Raw genomic sequence first — 13,546 nt, forward strand, 5'->3', positions numbered from 1 at the left:
TATCATACCCATACAGATATCATACCCATAACATAATACAACTATCCTACCCATAACATAATACAGATATCATACCCATAACATAATACAGATATCATACCCATAACATAATACAGCTATCATACCCATAACATAATACAACTATCCTACCCATAACATAATACAGATATCATACCCATACAGATATCATACCCATAACATAATACAACTATCCTACCCATAACATAATACAGATATCATACCCATAACATAATACAGCTATCATACCCATAACATAATACAACTATCCTACCCATAACATAATACAGATATCATACCCATACAGATATCATACCCATAACATAATACAACTATCCTACCCATAACATAATACAGATATCATACCCATAACATAATACAGATATCATACCCATACAGATATCATACCCATAACATAATACAACTATCCTACCCATAACATAATACAGATATCATACCCATAACATAATACAGCTATCATACCCATAACATAATACAACTATCCTACCCATAACATAATACAGCTATCATACCCATAACATAATACAGATATCATACTCATAACATAATACAACTATCCTACCCATAACATAAAACAGATATCATAACACATAACATAATACAGATATCATACCCATAACATAATACAGCTATCATACCCATAACATAATACAACTATTGTACCCATAACATAATACAGATATTCTACCCATAACATAATACAGATATCCTACCCATAACATAATACAGATATTCTACCCATAACATAATACAGATTTTCTACCCATAACATAATACAGATATCCTACCCATAACATAATACAGATATCATACACATAACATAATACAACTATCATACCCATAACATAATACAGATATTCTACCCATAACATAATACAGATATCATACCCATAACATAATACAACTATCATACCCATAACATAATACAGATATCATACCCATAACATAATACAGATATCATACCCATAACATAATACAGATATCCTACCCATAACATAATACAGATATTCTACCCATAACATAATACAGATATTCTACCCATAACATAATACAGATATCCTACCCATAACATAATACAGATATCATACCCATACAGATATCATACCCATAACATAATACAACTATCCTACCCATAACATAATACAGATATCATACCCATAACATAATACAGATATCATACCCATACAGATATCATACCCATAACATAATACAACTATCCTACCCATAACATAATACAGATATCATACCCATAACATAATACAGCTATCATACCCATAACATAATACAACTATCCTACCCATAACATAATACAGCTATCATACCCATAACATAATACAGATATCATACTCATAACATAATACAACTATCCTACCCATAACATAAAACAGATATCATAACACATAACATAATACAGATATCATACCCATAACATAATACAGCTATCATACCCATAACATAATACAACTATTGTACCCATAACATAATACAGATATTCTACCCATAACATAATACAGATATCCTACCCATAACATAATACAGATATTCTACCCATAACATAATACAGATTTTCTACCCATAACATAATACAGATATCCTACCCATAACATAATACAGATATCATACACATAACATAATACAACTATCATACCCATAACATAATACAGATATTCTACCCATAACATAATACAGATATCATACCCATAACATAATACAACTATCATACCCATAACATAATACAGATATCATACCCATAACATAATACAGATATCATACCCATAACATAATACAGATATCCTACCCATAACATAATACAGATATTCTACCCATAACATAATACAGATATTCTACCCATAACATAATACAGATATCCTACCCATAACATAATACAGATATCATACCCATAACATAATACAACTATCATACCCATAACATAATACAGATATCATACCCATAACATAATACAGATATCATACCCATAACATAATACAACTATCATACCCATAACATAATACAGATATTCTACCCATAACATAATACAGATATCATACCCATAACATAATACAACTATCATACCCATAACATAATACAGATATTCTACCCATAACATAATACAGATATCATACCCATAACATAATACAACTATCATACCCATAACATAATACAGATATCATACCCATAACATAATACAGATATCATACCCATAACATAATACAGATATTCTACCCATAACATAATACAGATATTCTACCCATAACATAATACAGATATCCTACCCATAACATAATACAGATATTCTACCCATAACATAATACAGCTATCATACCCATAACATAATACAGATATCCTACCCATAACATAATACAGATATTCTACCCATAACAAAATACAGATATCCTACCCATAACATAATACAGATATCATACCCAGAACATAATACATATATCATACCCATAACATAATACAGCTATCATACCCATAACATAATACAACTATCCTACCCATAACATAATACAACTATCCTACCCAGAACATAATACAGCCATTGACCTTTGATAGAAAACCCTGTCTCCACACATATGTCTGTGAAACAAAGATGGAAAAAACATCAATGCTAATAGCTCTTTATTTCTCCTTCTTTCAGACGTCCTGCTGTGTGAGGTCCATTCTACTGTATATCTCCCTCCTCCACTCCTCATCCTCCCCTCCCAGAGCAGCTGAGGCTGTCCCTGGCCCCCAATTACCTCACCCCAGCCAACGGCCCCCGTCCCACCGCCAAGCTGGCTGCTGCCATGACGTCCACCACGGACTTCGACAACGTGGAGATCACTCAGCAGTATAGCCGCATCAACACGCGCTTCGAGCTGCTGGAAGAGGAGCTGGACAATGACAAGAGCTCTGTACGACTTTTTGAGAGGTCACGCATCAAAACCCTAACAGGTGAGTTGGAGCTGGGAGGGGAGACCTAGGGCTCTGATGTGGGCTGGGTTGTGTTATTGGGGTGTTTTTCCCTTATGGGTCGTTCTCTGTCACCTACTGTCTCTTGGAATCAGCTATTATATGAATCAGCCTCTTGGCAAAACGCTAAGCCTGGGGATGATCTAGCTAGCCACGAGCAGCTAGTACCACCGCTTACAGTGCATGCCTGCATGGGATCAAATGCTAGTCCCACCACTCCTTGTATTTCCATTTCCATCCATATGTCTCATCTATTTCAATGTCTATATTCTGTCCATATAAGAAAACATGAAAGATGGCAGTGGCAGAATACTATCTAGGCTTGTTTATGCTGTGCAGTATGTTTAATAAGTCCCTGATAGCTTTGAGCCTTGTATCATCATGTCTGAGTTTGGCTGTCAGCCACACACACTCCCAGCAGAGCAGTTGAGACTTATCATACGTACAGTCTCTCTTACCCCCCCCCCCCCCCCCCCCCCCCACACACACACACACATACCCCTAAAGTTGCTGGGATCATTTGCACATTCCCAGAATGCTCCAGTGTGAGCGATGTGGACAGCTGCCCCCCCCCCCCCCCCCCCGAGTCCCAAATGGCACCATGTTTCCCTATTTATTGCGCCATTTTGACCAGGACCCATTGGCTCTGGTCAAAAGTAGTGCACTATATGGAAATAGGGTTTGAAAGATGCGGATAGCTTGGATCTCTGGGATATCTGCCTGAGATTGTAATCAGTGACACACCTTTGGGGCCAATAAGTACTCACTCTGAAGGCCTTTTAAATAGTACCTCCGTCTATGGAACATGGGAACAGATGAACCATGGGACTGGAGATGCAGAGGTGAGGGGCACATAGCTCTATAGCCACACACAGTGGTAGGGTCAGTGATGCCATGGACAACTCCACATTATTTCAAATTTTTGTTGGTACTTTTGACCCCTTTTTCGCAATATCCAATTGGTAGTTGCAGTCTTGTCCCATCGCTGCAACTCCCGTACGGATTCGGGAGAGGCGAAGTTCAAGAGCCATGCGCCCTCCAGAAACACGACCCCGCCAAGCCGCACTGCTTCCTGACACACTGCTCGCTGAACCCGCAATCCAGTCGCGCCAATGTGTCGGAGGAAACACCGTCCAACTGGCGACCGTGTCAGCGGGATAGAACCTGGATCTGTAGTGACGCCTCTAGCACTGAGACACAGTGACTTAGACAGCTGCGCCACTCGGGAGGCCGAACCAAATAGGTTCTACCTGGAGCCAGAAATGGTTTTTCAAAGGGTTCTCCTATGGCGACAACCAAATAACCCTTTTGGCACCTTATGCTCTAAGAGTGTAGCTAGCTGGTGTGTTGTGTTACTGCACTGTTGTCTCTGTAATGCAATCAGTGTCCTGTCACAGACAGAGAGGGGGGGGATGAAAGAGAGAATGCCAGAGAAAGAGCGAGGGAGGGAGAGAATGAAAGAGAGAGGGAAGGGGGAGAGAGAATGAGGTAGGCAATGGAAAGAGGAAGTAGTAGTGTGAGCTACATCTACTGTCTGAGCTGTTCATAATGAGATTACACTTACATGACACAACATGTTAGACCCTACAACAAACATCGACTCTACATCTAAAGTCATAACCTTCTAAAATTCAGGTTGGGAATGCCTTGTCTGATCCACTGTGATGAAGATGTTCACCCACTGTTTAAAATGTATGATCACTGAGGCATGTGCAAAGGATAAGCCCTCCAACCTACACGTCCCATTTAGTTGGGGGGGGGGGGGGGGTGCACAGCCTTGTCAGGAACACTTGTGTGCAGCCTGGAACATATTGTATGCATGGCTGGTGCGCTGGAGAAAGAACCACTCCGAGCTGAGCTGAGAAAGAGAGTGAGGGAGAGAGAGAGAGCGAGAGAGAGGGGTGGGAACAGGAGAGAGTCATACGGGAGAGGTAGAGGGAACAGGAGAAGAGGACAGAGTGAGAGAGTGTGAGAGAGAAGAGGAGAGAAGTGGAGTGCTGCTGAGCTGAGCATCTCTCCCAGCTCCATACTCCAGGTCCTGCAGACTCCCTCCATTGTTGGGGTCAGGACTCAGGACTCAAGATGAGCAGCCCGTCTCCATGTCTGTTGCGTGCCGTCACCCAGCCTCGGCTCCGAGAGGTGAAGATCAGCCTGAAGACCAGGGTGACCCGGGAAACCAACAGAGAGACCTCCACAGACCTCCGATCCAGTGGAGTGGCGCTAGGGAGGGACAGGGACAGTTACAGAGAGGCCACCAGGGACAGAGCCATCACCCCAGGAAGAGAGACCCCGCTCCGGGCAACTCTGAGCAGCAGCAGCCGCAGCCGGAGCACCCCACCCATCCACAGAGCCCTGAGGAGGGAAGCTAAGGGCGATGGGAGGACCAGGCAGGAGCCAGAGAACCAGCCTGAGAGGAATGGGACCCTCCGGGTTATATCCAAGACAGGATCTGGAGCACCTCATCCTCTGAGACTGGGTCTGGGTCTCTCCCCCATCTCCTCTTCCTCCTCGTCCTCCTCCACCTGCACCCCCGCCAGGCGTCAGCAGCGTCATGTCCCCTCTCTCCCGCGCCCCGCTCCGCCCCCTACCACCTCCTCCTACGCCTCCACCTCTGGCAGGAGTATGAAGAAGGCGAGGTGGCTGAGCTACAGTACCTCCAACATCTGCTTCAACTCCATCCTGGATGGACGCTTCAGGCAGCTGCAAGGTATCTGGTGTCCAGACTGGTCTGGGGGTGATGGTGTTGGTAGTGGGTTGGACACTAGCTACAAGTTACTGTCGAGGTCCAGTCTGGGGCTGGGGGTGGTGATGGTAGAGGTGGGTTCACGGCCCACCCTCTCTCATTCCCACCGCTCAGGGTTAGGGTTAAGGTCCAGTCTTGCAGTGGTGGTGGTGGGGATGGTGGTGATGGGAATTTGTCCCTCCCACCTCTCACCTCCAACCCCACAGTGGGTAAAAAAAGAGAGCACCGTTTCCTTGTGTGCCCTTCCCATCCCTCTCTCTGTGTTTGGGACAGATTGAGGCGGGGGAGGGGTTGATGGCGAGGTCTAGCTTGTGATGCAAGCGAGCATGTGGGTGGTTTGATTGTTCCTGCTGGCGTGTGAGCTGGAGAGTCGGGGGAAAAGAGCTGTGCTTCCACTGTAGTGGCCCTTTTTTAATGTGTGTGCATTTATTTATTTCTTGTTCAGGAAGCAGTGGCTATGCACCAATTGTTCGCTGAGTTTGATCTGAATATTTCATGGAGCAAACTCCTAAAAAGGACACGCCGTGTTTTTCTTTTCCCCCTCTACCATTCACGGCAGGCCGTTGTTGCAACCTTTCGTTCCCATTTCATCAGAGCGGGATTGATTATGTATGATTATCGTGTTCCCCGAATTGCCTTGTTAGCAGCGCTACCACCCCTCCGTTACACTAGCCACATTCACCTTTCACGTGAACTATTTTCACCTGCCGCCACCGTGGTATGACGTAACGTAAACACTAGCTGCATTCATATTCATTTGGTTTCTTTTCTCCTGATGAGCTGTGGGACTATTCAGAAACGTCATGTTTGCCACAGATGACTGTGTTGAACAGCTATTGAATAATCCATCCCTCCTCTCTTCCTTTTCTCCTCCTCTCCTAACTGCTCATTTCTCTCTCCGTTATTCGATTTTCAAAGAGAGCGGTTGTCCGTCACTGTGAATTTACGTTAGCTTGTTCTAGCCAGCTCCCTGATGACATAAACACATTAGGAGGAGGAGAGAGGAGAGGAGGAAGACAAGAGGACAGGTTGGAAAGAGAAAGAGAGAGACATACTTTCATTTATTCTCTCTGGTATATTTCAACATTTAGCCGACCGCTGCTGTCTAATGGGCTCAGGGGATTCTTATAGAGATGTGAAACTCTTCAAAGTCAGAGTGTTTTGAATAAAGCCCCCTGGATTCACCCAAATGCGGATGCACACAACTCTCTTTCCCATGATGTAACCTGGTACTCTCTCTGTGTTTCTGTTTATGTCTTCATCATCTCTCCTGCCTCATATTGATTCATGACCTATGCTTTTGTTATTCCATCATGCGTTTGTTAGTGTTACGTCTTTCTGTCTTGTCTGCGTGTTATATCTCCGTTGTGCTGCGCTCCGCCAACTGTACTTCATTCTGTCTCTGTTGTGTGTCTTTGTGTATCTGCTAGAGTAACAATGTCATACATTGTACCTGTCTGCAATGCATTGTTTATTTCTACCTCTACTTTGTCTCTGTCCTCTCACCCTGCTCCTGTTCCAGATTCCTTCAGGCGGCTTGTGTGTTGAGTTGAAATGATGTCATTAAAAAGTCTTTCCCCACTGCCTGGGTGGGTGTTGCTTAGCTGTGCTGGGTGCCTCTGCTACCCCGGTGTCTCTGTCAGTCTGTCCTCTCATCAACCATGCTCCACACCAGACCCAGACTCCTGCAGCACTCTTCCCAACGGACTAAACTGGTCAGGTTGTCAGGTTGTATTCTGGTTATAGAAGGATATCTACGTTTTTTTGTGGGGGGGGGGGGGGGGGGTGAGACAGGCAAGTGGGAGAATAGTAGAAAGGGTGGACGTGGGGATTGAACCGGGCTTCTAGACCACGGGCTCCGCCAGGTTTTGTTAATGGCTTGTTCTGACTCTGTTTTGACTGCTGCAGATGTGTTGCGTTGTGCTCTGCCCGTTGTCTCGTTGTGTTGTGCACTGTAAAAAAAAGGTAATTCAGTGTACAATAACCAGCTGCAATAGGATTGGGAATTTGGGCATATGACTTTAGCTGAACCAACACACATTCTCAAGTTTGAATCGCATGTTCCCTCAACTTAGAATTTTGGGTTGCGTGAACATACAATTCAACTTGAGAATTTATTGTGCCTTATTTGCATATTTCCCGGTGCAAAACGGAACTCTTTATGACAATTCAGAGCCATGCAGTGGCTAGCTACACTACAAACATAATTTGACCAGTTTCCCACACAACCTGCATTGAGAATGACTGCCAGGGCATGGAAGAGTGATTACTGCCAGGGCCTCTGAACTGGAACAGCCATCTCAGTAACGAGTGCAAAAAGTCAAACTGCTAAGAGATTGGATTCGTTTAGAAAAATAAATGTTATTGATGCTTGTGTAGCATAAAATGAATCAACCAATCAATGTACACGCAAAAAAAACAGGTATTGAAACAAACAATTGTGGAAATCAATAGAGCGCGCTGAGAAATATGATAGCGATGGCCGTGGTTTTGCTTGGTTTTGGGCAAACAAACATTTCTCATTTTACTCAACAAACTTGTTCTAATTCAGCTCACTTCGAGCAGAGTTTGCTGATTCAACGTATTGCAAGGTAACCAGCTGCGATAGGATTGTGAGTTTGCTCAACACTTGGGCATATAGCTGAACCAACATACAGTGTTGACTTACAAAGGCAAACACACATTGAAAAACATTCACTCGACAAGGTTTTATACATCCAGCTCACTGTGAGCAACGTTTGTTGAGTGAACAAACTTTGACACATTAGCTACATTTCCTGTCCTTATGAAGTCCACCCAACTCCCAGAATAACGCTGGTTAAGCAATTGGTTGGCTTTTTTTACAGTGTGTTGTGTTCTCTGCTCTTGTGTTTAGCCGTGGGCGGTTGCAGAGGCCGCTATAGTCTCTCATGGCAGACTTCAAACATTAATATGACAAATGGAGTAGCTCGTCAACACAGTTGATTTAGTTATGGATTCCAAGTCGAGGTTACATACCAGCTAAACTAATCTCTCGTGGACATCTACGTAAACATAAACCATGATTTTAGTTCTGGGTTAACCGAGATTACATACCCGCAGGTAACACTACCAGTCCTTTCCTCTTTACGTCCTATGGTCTCAGGCTATGATGGGCTGACTCTGCTGGGCTGACTCTGCTGGGCTGACTCTGCTGGGCTGACTCTGCTAGGCTGACTCTGCTCTGCTGGGCTCTCTGCTGGGCTGACTCTGCTGGGCTGACTGCTAGGCTGACTCTGCTAGGCTGACTCTGCTGGGCTGACTCTGCTAGGCTGACTCTGCTGGGCTGACTCTGCTGGGCTGACTCTGCTGGGCTGACTCGGCTGGGCTGACTCTGCTGGGCTGACTCTGCTAGGCTGACTCTGCTGGGCTGACTCTGCTGGGCTGACTCTGCTGGGCTGACTGCTAGGCTGACTCTGCTGGGCTGACTCTGCTGGGCTGACTCTGCTGGGCTGACTCGGCTGGGCTGACTCTGCTGGGCTGACTCTGCTAGGCTGACTCTGCTGGGCTGACTCTGCTGGGCTGACTCTGCTGGGCTGACTCGGCTGGGCTGACTCTGCTGGGCTGACTCTGCTGGGCTGACTGCTGGGCTGACTCGGCTGGGCTGACTCTGCTGGATGTGGCTAGCCCAGCTCTCTGCTAACTGTGGGGAAACAGCCTGGCTCTGCACTCCAAAAGAGTTCTTCGGCTGTCCCCACAAGGTAACCCTTTTTGGTTCCAGGTAGAACCCTCTGTGGAAAGGGTTCTACCTTGAACCAAAATGGTTCTACCTGGAACCAAAAAAGTTCTTTAAAGGGTTCTCCTATGGGGACAGGGAACACATTTTATTCTAAGAGCGTGGCTCTTTCTCTGGCTCTCTGGCTCTGCCTGTGTACAGGGGAAAACCCATCAGCATCAATAAGTCATGTGTCTTGTGGCTGTCGCTCGCTGGAGTCAGAGTGCGGATAGGGCTGGAAATCAGTGGGAAGCAGCAGCATGTGAAACAACATAGTAGTATTTAGTTCAGCCTGTACTGATACAGACCTGGCCTGGATGGGAGAAGTGTGAGCCCTGGTCAAAAGTAGTGCACTACGTAGGAAATAGGGGGCCATTTGTGATGCGCGTTGTGCGTTTTATTTGTCATGACTTTTTCATTATGGTGGGGGTGATCCACGTGAATGTTGTGCAGTAGGCTCCTTGTTATTTACCAGGCAAGAAACAGAATGGGACATGACTCATTTAACAATACTGCCTGGTCTCTTATGTAATATAGGACTATATAACATGGCCAAAGGTGACAGATTTGTTACATTTTGGCAATGCAGAGAATAGATGTGAGAGCAATGATGACATGTAATTTTGAGTGATTCAAAAGCAAGGACTCTTTTTTTTGTCAAAAATGTTCCTATTTTGGTCTCTACAGACCAGGCTTAGAAGCTTACATCTCTCTCTTGTCCCCACCAGTATAATTTTCTCTCTATCCCCATTTTCTCTCATTCACCTTTCCCTCTAGCTGCTTGTCCTCCTACTTTCTCCCTCTATCTCGGGGTTACCTCCCTTCCACTCTCTTAGTGTGTGTTGCTCTCTCACTCTTCCCATGCCTCCCTCTCTTTCTCTCTCCCTCTCTTCCCATCTCTCACTCTCTCTATCTTCCCTCTTTTCTGTCTCCCTCTCTCTTACCCCTTTCTCTCTCTCCCTCTCTCTCTCTGTCTCTCTCCCTCTCTCTCTGTCTCTCTCTCTCTCTCCCTCTCTCTCACTCTGTCTTTCTCTCTGTCTCTGTTCTACACAGGCTGAGGGCCTGAATCATTTATAGTACAAGTCATTAAGGATGCAGTATTTTGCACTCTTATATTTGGGACACACACACACACACACACACACACACTGTGGACCCTGGTCAAAAGTACTGCACTAAATGAGGAATATGGTGCCATTTGAAACGCTGACAGTGTGTTGATGGGGACTTTAAAGTGTGACTGTGATCTCCTGCTCTTAACCAGTAGGGAGACATGATATTCAAACTTACATAACTCACAACAACGTTGATGTTCCTACTCTCAGAGGCCTTGTGGATTCTAATGTCTGTTCTCAACAATTACTCAGTCAAGCCTTGAGTTTTTCTTCACGCAACTGCCCACAGTTGGTTTGTGTCCTGCTACGTTGATACGTTCCATAATGTACACCCCCCCCCCCCCCCCCCGTAAAGGATAAAGCAAAAAGTATAACACTTCTTTTACAGTTCAGATTCCACTGGTATAGAGGTGCTTGGGTGAATGAACCCCAACAAAACAAACTCCTAGGTTATTACTGTCTAACCTAGTTCTCTTTCTGTCTACCTCCAGATGAGCGCGAGGCGGTCCAGAAGAAGACCTTCACTAAGTGGGTCAACTCCATCCTGTCGCGGGTCAACTGCCGTATCGTTGACCTGTACCTGGACCTCAGGGATGGACGCATGCTCATCAAACTACTGGAGGTCCTCTCCGAAGAGAAACTGGTACGTGGGCGTGTGTGTGGACGGCCTGGACGGTATGTGTATTTATGATGTATTGTATGTGTGTTTAGTCTGCGTGCTTTCTTTGTCCCTGTTATGACATGATCTGATGATGTCCAGATCAGAATGGAAATACTCGTCGCAGTCTCATTAATCACTTCACTGCACTAAATACCACACTACACACAACACACACTACACAACACACTACACACTACACACAACACAATACACGTTTACGTTCTATTCCTCTCTCTCTTCTCTCTCCCTTCCTATCTCCGCCCCTTACTCTCCATCCTCTCCCTCTCTCCCCCCAGCCCAAGCCCACTAAGGGTCGTATGCGTATCCACTGCCTGGAGAACGTGGACAAGGCCCTGCAGTTCCTCAAGGAGCAGAGGGTCCACCTGGAGAACATGGGATCACACGACATCGTCGACGGCAACCACCGCCTCATCCTGGGACTCATCTGGACCATCATCCTCAGATTCCAGGTGAGTTAGGATTCTTCTTCTTCTAGCCAACCACAAAAAAAACACAGGTTACAAAATGGCCTAAATTTAAACCACCCTCTGCTAGCCTGGTCCCAGATCTGTTTGTTCTGTATTGCCAACTTCTTTGTCTAGGTGGCAAGATAGAACAAACTGATTTGGGACCACTAGGCTTGGTGAGTTAGCTAACCACTATAACAACAACACTGGTTACAAAATCAACTAGAACTCAACGTAAATCCCCTCTGGCTGGAGCTGTATACGGTCTGGTTTCAGCCAACAGCTGACCTTATCTGGTGCTAGAACTAAAACCACATCCCAAACAAAACATACCGTGTGTTAGATTATTTTATCTGGGAACAGGCTGATCCAGTATTTATTTTCAATTTGACAGCCTATTGTTATTTTTAGCTTTGCTAGTTCAAACAATATGCCCTTGCTGCTGCATTATTCACACCTTCAAAAAGGAGGAGAGGGAAAAAGAGGAGACGACTAGCTAGCCTCTGTCGGCATCCCTACGTAGCATCAGAACAAACGGAGGAGAAGAGAAGCAAAGCGGTGCTAAATTTAGCCTCTCTGAGGAGCGGTATGTCTCACAGATAAAATCACTGTTCTAATTACTGACAGTGTGTGTGGGAAAATAGGTGTGTCTGGATGTGTGTGCGTTCGTTCGTTCTGGTGTGTGTGTTGGTGGGAAAATAGCTGTGTGTGTTTGTGTGTGTACATGCATTTGTATGCGTGTGCGTGTGCGCGTGTGTGTGTGTGTGTGTGTGTGTGTGCGTGCGTGCGTGCGTGCGTGCGTGTGTGTGTGTGTGTGCAGTTAGTGGGAAAATAGGAACCTTGGAAATCAACAGTTTTAACTAAGGTTACGATTAGTGTAAATTAAAACATTACTTGATCAACCTTGTTTTCATAGGTTCATACTGATAAAATATACACTTCGTACTTCAACCTAAAATAGGAAATGGGCAGTTTATGCCTAAACATTCTTCCATTTTCAAATGTACAATATGTATACACTACATGCCCTATAACATTTAGGTTTCATTATGTAGGTCTTGTCTCCTCTACCACGTAAGAACAATCTGGTCTAGTGTCCACTCCATTGTCGTTACTGTAGTTGACTGTCTGTCCTGCCTGTCCCTGACCTACAGATCCAAGACATTGTGGTGGAGATGGGACAGGCAGACGGGACCCAACGGGAAAGCCGCACAGCCAAGGACGCACTGCTACTCTGGTGCCAGATGAAGACTGCTGGGTGAGATTGAAAAAAAGAGTCTTATTTAGTAGACTATTTTATCCAAAGCAGCTAACAGAACTGTCAGCGTTGACAGAGACACATATATTCAGGATGTTTGGCCCGTGTGAGAATAGGACCCATAGAGCTTCTATATGGAATTCTGTGCCCTCAGCCCTGATGTTGCCAACAACCATGCTCTAACTCACTGAGACATTGGAACCGCAAAATGATCAATGATCAGGGTTGCCTGGATAACGCCATCTTGATTAGAGATCAGTTTATCTGATTACGCTGCTAAGTCCTCTAAACTACTGGGATCAGTTTGTGATTGAGGTCAGTCCGTGACATTGACTCTTTGTCCTTCTTGTGTTTTTACAGATATCCGAATGTGAACATCACCAACTTCACCACCAGTTGGAAAGATGGCATTGCGTTCAATGCTCTCATACACAAACACAGGTAAGAAGAGATATAATGCCGTGTATAATGCCATACCATCTCCGATGGATCTCCTTGCAGGCAAATCTCTCTCTCTCTCTCTCTCTCTCTCTCTCTCTCTCTCTCTCTCTCTCTCTCTCTCACTCTCACTCTCA

General features: G+C 44.8%; 1 protein-coding gene across 3 annotated transcripts in view; it reads left to right on the plus strand.

The window, feature by feature from the left end:
- The window catches only part of sptb (spectrin, beta, erythrocytic), a 58,016-nt gene that overhangs the window by 19,158 nt on the left and 25,312 nt on the right, over window positions 1–13,546 (plus strand). For 2 of the 3 annotated variants that reach the window (XM_036954604.1, XM_036954603.1), the window contains exons 2-6: window positions 2,681–2,976; window positions 11,077–11,228; window positions 11,543–11,716; window positions 12,868–12,971; window positions 13,332–13,412. In XM_036954604.1, coding sequence (XP_036810499.1) covers window positions 2,829–2,976; window positions 11,077–11,228; window positions 11,543–11,716; window positions 12,868–12,971; window positions 13,332–13,412 — 659 coding nt within the window. In that variant the 5' untranslated portion in view covers window positions 2,681–2,828. Of the gene's footprint in view, window positions 1–2,680; window positions 2,977–7,383; window positions 7,466–11,076; window positions 11,229–11,542; window positions 11,717–12,867; window positions 12,972–13,331; window positions 13,413–13,546 lie in introns of those variants that run through there. The other variant, XM_036954605.1, reaches the window with a different exon arrangement.

Source organism: Oncorhynchus mykiss, chromosome 19 (genome assembly GCF_013265735.2).
Source record: "Oncorhynchus mykiss isolate Arlee chromosome 19, USDA_OmykA_1.1, whole genome shotgun sequence".
Classification (NCBI taxonomy): domain Eukaryota; kingdom Metazoa; phylum Chordata; class Actinopteri; order Salmoniformes; family Salmonidae; genus Oncorhynchus; species Oncorhynchus mykiss.